We start from the raw sequence: 9,884 nt of genomic DNA on the forward strand, positions 1-9,884 counted from the left end.
ATTCCCTTTGAGTTGAAGCTCTGCTTCTCACGACCAAGGTTACTCTTATGAATGCTGACGTTGGGCCATGGTCTCGGCCGAGAATAAACTATATACTATTATAAGAGCATGTCCAACGTTTAGTTTTCACCACCAATATCTAAGAAAAAATAATATAAAAGAAAAATAGAGGAAAGAAAGAGAATTTGTATCTAAAATCCAGAATTTCCCTTGACATATATTTTTTCTACTGATTATTTTTCCTTTTTTAATTAAAATTTAATTGTTTTCAAAATAAACAATAAAATAATAATATCCAGCATTTAAGAATTTTTTTAAGAACCCCACAAATAAATGAATGTTTTTATCTCCGAGTGGTTTTAAGTCGAAAATACCAAAAACAGGTTCATCATGAATCAAAACAGAGCAATTTAAAAAGATCAGGAGGTGATCAAACCAAGTGGTCGACCAAAACTCGTTTGATCAAAGTCAGTGATAGATCAGCCACTTGACATAATCAATCAATCACTTTAGAAAAATAACAACCCTTCCATTCCACGAATACTATAATTTTAGAGTTTACAATTCAAGGATAAAATTACAGAACTAAAAATAACCATATTTTTAATAAATAATTTAAAATATTATTATATATAGTAATTGTCATAATTAATATGGACAAAATGGATAAAAATGATACAGTATAAAATTACATTGAAACACACAAAATTGTTATCTTTGTGAAATAAATAAAAATCTCAAAACTACTATTTCATGGAACGGAGAGAATACCTTTCGAAAGGAAAACGGACATCAGTTTTTCGTGCTCATGTGGTTTTGTCTTTGTGTGCAGAGGTATCAAAGATCGGTCTTTTTATGGTAGTCTCCGGTTGGTATTAATTATAGAAACATGTTGCATCGCACCAAGATGGATCAAGCCAGTTTTGGGCTCATGTTTGATGCATACTGTAAAGGAGTTATCTTATACGGACCCTACTGGGAACATGTGCTGAGCTACTGGAATGGAAGCTTAGAAGACAAGGAGAATGTTCTGTTTATGATGTATGAAGAGATCATTGAAGAACCTCATCTTCAAGTCAAGAGACTCACTGAGTTCTTAAATTATACATTCACAGAGGAGGAAGAAGCGAGTGGATCGGTGGAGGCAGTGCTGGCTTTGTGGGTGTGCACAAGGTGCAAATGCACCGGGTCTTTTATTAAAATTTCTTCACTGTTTTAGGGTCCTGATTTTAAAATTCTTATAAATAAAAGGTCCAATTTTAAAGTTTTATTCAAACATAGCAGAAAAATGTTTTATGGCACAGGGCTGGGCCTGAGTGGAGGAGATCGTCAACTTGTATAGTTTACGTAATTTGAGAAGTTTGAAAATTTATAAAAACTGGAGTTTAATCCGCACGCCCTTGCGGATGTTCGTTTTAAAATAAATATGTAGACATTTCAAAATACAACAATGTAATATTTGCACTTACACAACAATCTATCATGGCTAGAGATTTAAATTCCTAGAACTTGATTCGCACATCCAAGTTTTATTTTATTTTTATAAATAAATAATTTGTTTTGTATAAATGGTAACGTATTTTTTTTAAAATTTACATGAATTAAATAATTTCTTAATATGATATTATTAAACAAATTAATTTTATAGTTTATACCAAATAATTTTATGTTTTCTTTGAAGGATCAATTATCACCCACATTTCTTATCATGTATTTATTGTATTGGATTTACATTGGATTATTATTTATATGATAATAATCATTAAACAAATATTTAAAAATTAATTTATACTTTATTTAAAAATTATATATATTTACTATTTTCACGTGGCTTTTATTTTTAGTTATTACTAATAAATAATGAGAAATATAACTACATAGCTTTAAAACAGTATTTTGTTCTAAATTTACTAAATAGGTAAAATTTTCAAAATAGCATTTTAAAATGTCAACGAATTTTTATATAGCATATGAGTTTAGGATATATTTCTTGGAGTTTTGTACATGTTATTAGTGATTAAAATCATGTATGATATATATATATTTAAACATTTGTTATTACTTTAAAATAGATTATAAACACAGGTTACTTAATTAAATAGCAAAATAAAATCAAATCTTTGGCATCTAATTATATTTTTTACATATCACAATTTGATTTTTTTTTGCTTCTAAATATGGACAAATCAAATAAATCTTTGGCATCTAATTTTATAGATTTAAAGTCATGTAAATAGTTTAGATGTTTCGTATGTTAAATGTAGGGCTGAGCAAAAAACCCGAACCCGAAGAACCGAACCGAACCTGATCCGAAAAAGTAGCACCGAACCCGAACCAAAATTGATTAAATAACCGAACGGATTCAAAATTTTGGTATCCATAGAACCGAAACCGAACCTGACCCGAACCGAAGTATTTCGGGTATCCGAATGTATCTGAAATAGATTTATATATCTAAATATATTAATTATTTTTAGATTTAATGTATATTAAAAACATCCAAAATATATAAGATACTTTTAAATTATCTAAAATACTTGAAAATATATACAAATAGTCAAAAGTAAATGTCTAAAATAATTAAAATATACTCAAAAAACTAATAATACTTGAAATATCTACTGATTCTCTATCAAAATATTCAAATCAAACCAATTTATATGTTAAGTTTAGGTATTCTGACATATGTTATTCAAATTTATATATAATACAGTATTTTATTTATAGATTTTGGGAAATTTAAACTATATATTGAATTTTAAAATTTTAAAAATTATTTAAATGGGTTATCCGAACTCGAACCGAACCCGCAAATATCCGAACCGAACCCGGCCTAAAATTTAGAAATACCCGAATGGAACTGAAATCTTTAACCCCAAAAACCCGAAACCCGAATAAACGTGAACCGAATCCGAATGGGTGCCCGAATGCCCACCCCTAGTTAAATGGTTTGAAAGGCCAAATGGTTTAATGCTTCGGTTACTTTAAACTACTATTACTAATATGCCAAAATAGTATCCCAAAATGAAATGCTTGAATTGATCAATTGATAATACACGTAAGAATTTTATGCTAACTAATATTTATTATGTTTATTCTCTGTTCATTTATTAAGGTTAGTTACGATTATAGAAAAACATGGAGTGGCATTAGAATTACTAAAACAGTTAATTTAAGGGTTAACTAGGATAAGACATGTGTTTTGTACAGTGTGAGTTTATATAAAAATTATTTAAAAATATTGTATGGAAAACTAAAATTTATGTATTCGATCAAATTAATTTTTTGGTCCATATACAATAATGTTTTTTTCTTACTTTTTTGTTAATTATATAGTTTGTTTAGTGATGCGATGATTCTATATTTTTAAAAAGTTTTGAGCCAAAAGATCATTTATCGTGTACCTAATGTTTGGACCAACAAATTATTTTACCAGCATCGGCTGAATGTTTTCACAGTCGGACTATTTTAACCCTAATCTTTTCCATCACTTTGAATGGTCTCAAATCGGCTACATAATTCTTATTGACCATTATTGTTTCTTTTAATCGTAAAAATTAGAGATGAGATTACTTATACAATATATCGTCGGTATTTTTAGGGACATATGGTTATCAGTTAGATTTGAAAATCTAACGATATTCATTTTATTGTCAGCGGAATAATATTTATGTAAAATATCAATAACTATGTAATTAAATATTTGGAAACTTGATGAATATCACATAATAAGATTTTGTATTATTATATATGCGAATTTATGGTTGAATATGCGAATTTATGGTTGAAATACATACTTGGTGGCGAAATATCTTATTTTCTTAAACTATGCGATAGAACATTTAATATCATCTTACCGTATAGCACATATACGAAATTGTATATCAAGAAAAATTATTCAATAGAAACAATAAACTTGGTGACAAAGTTTCACGAACGGTATGGCAAGTATTAATAAATTGTGTATCTACATTGTTATAAAACGGAGAAACAGTTAAAGTAAACTTACCATATGAGACTGATTCTTCTTTTGTGTATCACGCTAATTTACATATCGCATCTAAGATTTTTATTGTCTTGTAATCGTTATTATACCGACCAAATTGTGTATCTACATTATTGTGTATCCGTCAGTTCAATTGAAATTATGTAGACTATTAACCGACCACAAATAGAGAAAACCCGAAATCTATTATATTAAAATAGCAGTGTGACCCATTGATAAAAGTATGGTCCAACTATTATTTTTTTATCTTTATCATTATTTAGAATATTATTTATTATGCTTTATGCCATTAGACCTATATTTAAATTATCAATTGAAAAAACCTAAAAAGATGTAAAACAAAAAATATATCCGTCATTTATTAAGGGCGGATCAGAATCTAGTCTATTCTATTAAAACACAAGTGTGACCCATTGATAAAAGTATGATCCAACTATTATTTCTTTTATCTTTATCATTATTTAGAATATTATTTATTATGTTTTATGCCATTAAACCTATATTTAAATTACCAATTGAAAAGACCTAAAAAGATGTAAAACAAAAAAATATACCCGCCCAATCTAGTAACTTGTTAATTGTGTAGTTTATAGTTAACTGTCGAGTATAGATTTGAAATGGAAACTTGATAGTATAATAAACACTTGATAGTTCAATAGACTATATTAATCAAAAGATATAGGGATACTCTCATCAAAAAATGTTGTGGACCTACTAACAATGGACCTTTGAAAACATACCTTGATTATTTATGTGTAACAATTGATTATCATCTCCACTTGAAGAACGTTAAAAGTGAAAGATCGAGGTTCATAGTTCTGTTTTTACGCTTTAGGTTTATAAGAAATTTCTTATCTATGAAAAATCTTTTACCAGTGAAAATTTTGTTAATACTCGGTTTGAAAAAGGAACACAACAATAGTACCAAAAACATGATTTTCTATTGTTCTATTCGGTGTAGGTAATTTCTGCTTGAATTATATTTAGTACTTAACATGCGCTCACAATACAATAATTCTAATGGTGAAGAAACTTGTGAATAACAGTCAGAAGGGCCATACGACCAGATCGGTTCTTGCAAGTTATGTTGATTTTTGTATATCATTACGTTTAAATGGTTGAGTTTGGCCAAACCATATATTAAGAAATAGACTTACTTTAATAATAAGGGATAATCCGGTTTATAACAATCTGTTAAAATATAAACGTTAGACAAAGCCTTATTATAAAGGTCGACTATTATAATCGTGGGCTGTTTTATTTAATGTAATGTTAATAAATTTATCTACGGAAAAAAAAATTAGACTAAGGTATGTCCAAAGTCATCCTAAGAGTGTCACGTAAGCATTAAAAAGAAATTTGGAAATAACGTATCAGCACGTTCATTTTGTAATTAATGTAAAATTGAGATTACAACTTTTTAAAAGATTCTCAAATAATATATAAGAGATTCATTTTTGTATTTTAATTTTAATAATATAGATGTTGTGATAAGAGATGGTGTAGATTCTAATGTGTTCTTTAGGAAAGAAGAAATTGGTGATCGGAATAATCACCTGATTACTTAAATGGCGAAAACGATTGACGAGATTGTTGAATGTAGACTACGAGGTTTTCTAGTTTGATATTTCAATAAGGTTGTGTACCGCTCTCTTTATTTACTTAACCACACACTAAATTTCAGCAAATAAAGATATCTGTTTCATAATAAGTGTCATTTTAACTTTGTTTTCTTGTTACACAAAAAATGTCACTTTACGATTCTAATACAAATTATACTTATTTTCAGCTGAAAATTAATTGCAAATTGCATTGGTTTTATAAATAATTTTATTTATCTCAAATACTATTAGTCAGAAAGATGTAATTAATAACAACTTACATATATTTCAACTATTTTTTTAGTCTATGTAAAAATGTCAAAGTGACACTTATTCAGAAATTGAGGAAATATTATGTTATATTCTTAGTTTCATGTCTGGTTAAATCTAAGGGTAGGCAAAAAATCCAAACCGAACCGATCCAAACCAAACCAACCGAAGTTAAACCGATCCAAACCAAACCGTGCTCTTTACATAACTCAATTGGTTCATGTTTTACTCAACCCGAATGGTTTGCTTTGGTTTGGGTTCAAACCGAACCAAACCAATAATCCAATATATTTTTATCTATAAATTTTATGTAAACATATTGTAAATTTTAGTTAAAGTTTTGTTTTCCATTTTTTCTTAACTTCCATATATTTTAAAAAAAATCCAAATATGATTCAAATAATCCTAATACCTAAAGATTGTACTGAAAACAAAACCTAAAAACTATAAGCATCTAAATCGTAGCCATCTCGTTTCGTTCATATTCTCCAATTTTTATTCTCTTAATTATGTAACAGTTATTATAGGATCAATAAAAACAAAAATGTTGATGCAAATAGTCTTTTAGTTAATAGGTTTTTGAATGCTTACAAGTCTTTGTTACGCTAATTAGATTACAAATAGCATGCACTTTGCTTATTATGTATTTCTTCTTTGACGTAGTTAAGAGTTTTGTCATCGAACTTGTTTTTTGTTTCATAGATTTTTAAAAAAACCAAACTAAATCTAAACCAAACCGAACTAAACGGAACCAAACCAAAGCTACTTTGGTTTTAGTTGGGTTGAGTTTTATAAAACTCAAATTAACCAAACCAAACCAAACCGAACTCGATATGCCGACCCCTAGTTAAATCTAAAGGTTATTATTACAAACAAGCAAAGTTAACACTTGGCGTGTCTCCAAGAGCATTTTCTATTGCCAAATTTTCTGCTATCTAAAATAAATAATATTAATATCTTATAATTTAATTTTAATTCCTTAAAATGAAAAATACTTCTATAAATTTTTCATGAATGCGTTTGACTTTCATTTATATTTATATTTTTCTTCTAAATACTTTTTTCTTTTGTCAATTTCGTTATATTGATTTAGGCCTTGGCCTGAAAGTTACAAGTGGTTTTTAAACAAGCCCATTACAACAGATTTTCTCAACTTATGGCGAAGCCCAACTGAATAAAAGATAAGTATAACATGCATAAAGACCACGTCTTCTTTTAGGGCTGCTACGTGTCGAGATCTGGAAACAAAATGAGGCTCCTCTGGAATCTTCATCGAACAGAAGCGCCACCGTACTGTGACGCCGGAGAAACGAACTACTATCCAAGCCATCAGCTTTGTTATCATGAACCACTTGCATTTGACCCGCGTGCATGTTTCACCGGTTCTTCTGCTTCAAACTCCAAGTAACCATCGATCTTTAAGTTCGGGGATATTCCTACCGATCGAAACACATATCATTTGTCAGGACGTTTTCACAGAAAACCCCGACTTTACTTAATCTGGCTCATATCTATGGAAACATCCAACATCTTCGATTCTCAACCAAGTCAGAGAAACTTCCTACTCTATAACTAAAGGAAGAAATAATTACTCTCTGCTTGGAGGAAATCTAGCACTCGGTAGCTACAAAAGATCAAATAGAAGTTCCGGGATTTAGAGATTAAAGCTTGCACGGGGACGGGGATGAAGATCTACACAACAAAAATCGCCAACGCGAATAAGATAATCCGCTAACGGAAAAGGAAAATCTCCTTGCGATGATACTATCGATCGAGAAAAGTAGTTATAATATAATACAAGATAACAAAAAAACAAAAGAAGGGGGTGGCGACCGGTGGCCAATTGCTCACCGGCCACCGAAAGCAGTTTCAATTTCTTTTGTGTTTCTAGAGAGCAGTCGCCTTCTATATACTTTTAACTGTTAAAATATTGATTTAAATTTTACCACATGATGCTTTAAAACATTTATTTAGCTGTCCAAAGCAACAAAACATACATATCTCTATTTTCATAATAAAATAATAACTAAAAAGAAAATTTGGTTTTAGAATGATTTAAATTTCGTTACACCAATAAAAAATAATATTCGTTAGGTTTCATAGTGCATTTTAAGTTTTTTTGGGGTCAACTGTATTTTTAAAATTAAGAACGTAGATTTAGATATAAGTAAAAACAATTCAAAAGGAGAAAATATCATATTTTAAAAGATTTATAAATATAAAATATAAAATGTTGTAAATTATTTATGCACACAGTCATTATACAAAACATTAAATAACATTAAATTATTTTATTTATTTTTTTGCTTTCTTCAAGTTTGATTCATCAACCTCGACCAAAAATATAAAGTTGCAAATGGATTCTTGAAACTTAAGATTCATTTGTGGCCTAGGAGGCAGCCATAGCTGAAACGCAGACAAGCCCCTAAACACGTGTTACCATATCTCTTTTTCTTTTTATGAAGTCCAATCTAGTATAAACATATCTAAACATGTGAGTTTGTGAGACCGGATTTTCCAAAGCATCAAATCAAAAACTCTTTTCTCTTCCTCCTTTTCTATTATCATCTCTTTGTGTACCTAGAGAAAAAGCATCACAATGGAGGCTTCTCAAGAACTTCACCTTCCAAACTACATGAAAGACGATAACATTAGCCAAGAAACCAATAACTTGATATCTTCTCTTCCTGCAGACAAAGATTTCATGGGTTACAGTCTCTACAACTACAAAGGTTGTTGGTACTATCCCAACACACTCCAAGCCGTTCTTGACGTCCAAGACAATTTCCGGCCACAAAAGAACGACATAATCCTCGCTTCTTTACCCAAAGGTGGAACCACTTGGCTTAAATCTCTAGTTTTTGCAGTTGTACATAGAGAAAAGTACCGTGAAAATCCCCAAATAATACATCCTTTGCTCTCACAAAACCCTCATGACCTTGTCCCATTCCTTGAGATTGAGCTATACGCTAGCAGCCAAACTCCAGATCTCGCAAAGTTTCCTTCTTCTATGATCTTTTCTACACACATGCACCTAAATGCATTGCATGAAGCCACCACAAAGTCTTCTTCCTCACCATGCAAAATCGTCTACGTGTGTAGAGGTCTCAAAGATACGTTTGTCTCCGGTTGGCATTACAAAAAGATGTTGCATCGCACCAAGATGGATCAAGCGAGCTTTGAGCTCATGTTTGATGCTTACTGTAGAGGAGTTACCTTATACGGACCCTATTGGGAACATATGTTGAGCTATTGGAAAGGGAGCTTAGAAGACAAGGAGAATGTTCTTTTTATGAGGTATGAAGAGATCATTGAGGAGCCACTTATTCAGGTCAAGAGACTCGCTGAGTTCTTGAACTGTCCATTCACCGAGGAGGAAGAAGAGAGTGGATCAGTGGAGGAGATCTTGAACTTGTGTAGTTTGCGTAACTTGAGCAACTTGGAGATTAATAAGAAAGGGACGACGAGAATTGGTATAGATTCTAATGTATTCTTCAGGAAAGGTGAAGTTGGTGACTGGAAGAATCATCTGACTCCTCAAATGGCGAAAAGGATTGACGAGGTTGTTGAGGTTAAACTACGAGGTTCGGGTTTGATATTTCCGTAAGGTTGTGCTATGTTGTTGTTTTCTCTTGAGCACATTAAATTTCAGCAAATAAAGTTATGTTATGTACTTCTTCTATTTTCCATGCATGGTTAAATCTCAAGGTTATTATTATTACAAACTAGCAAAGTCAGGTTTCAGAACTACCTTCAAGATTCTAAGTCATCACCTGCTTTCCTCAATTGCGCTTTACCTTCTTAGGATACCTACACTCAAAACAACAGAGCATGGTTGGTTCCAATTCATATATCTTTGATCCATGTAAGAATAGAGAAGCTTGTATTCAAACCTCTTAATGTTAAGTGATCTACTCTCAGAAACCTTTCCCCTGGTGGATTGTTCACTTCTTGTAGCTCAAGTCATCAAAAGGGAGACAAGACTAGGATTAGTTTTTAGTTGCTAC

At 30.7% G+C, this 9,884-nt stretch overlaps 1 protein-coding gene across 1 annotated transcript; it reads left to right on the forward strand.

Moving 5' to 3' along the window:
• The first annotated feature begins 8,356 nt into the window (after positions 1–8,356).
• On the forward strand, positions 8,357–9,564 carry LOC106370763 (cytosolic sulfotransferase 11-like). The gene has a single exon (XM_013810761.3). The coding sequence runs from the start codon at positions 8,477–8,479 to the stop codon at positions 9,482–9,484; it is 1,008 nt and encodes a 335-aa protein (XP_013666215.2). The 5' UTR covers positions 8,357–8,476; the 3' UTR covers positions 9,485–9,564.
• Positions 9,565–9,884: the final 320 nt, after the last annotated feature.

Source organism: Brassica napus, chromosome C1 (genome assembly GCF_020379485.1).
Source record: "Brassica napus cultivar Da-Ae chromosome C1, Da-Ae, whole genome shotgun sequence".
NCBI classification, from domain to species: Eukaryota; Viridiplantae; Streptophyta; class Magnoliopsida; order Brassicales; family Brassicaceae; genus Brassica; species Brassica napus.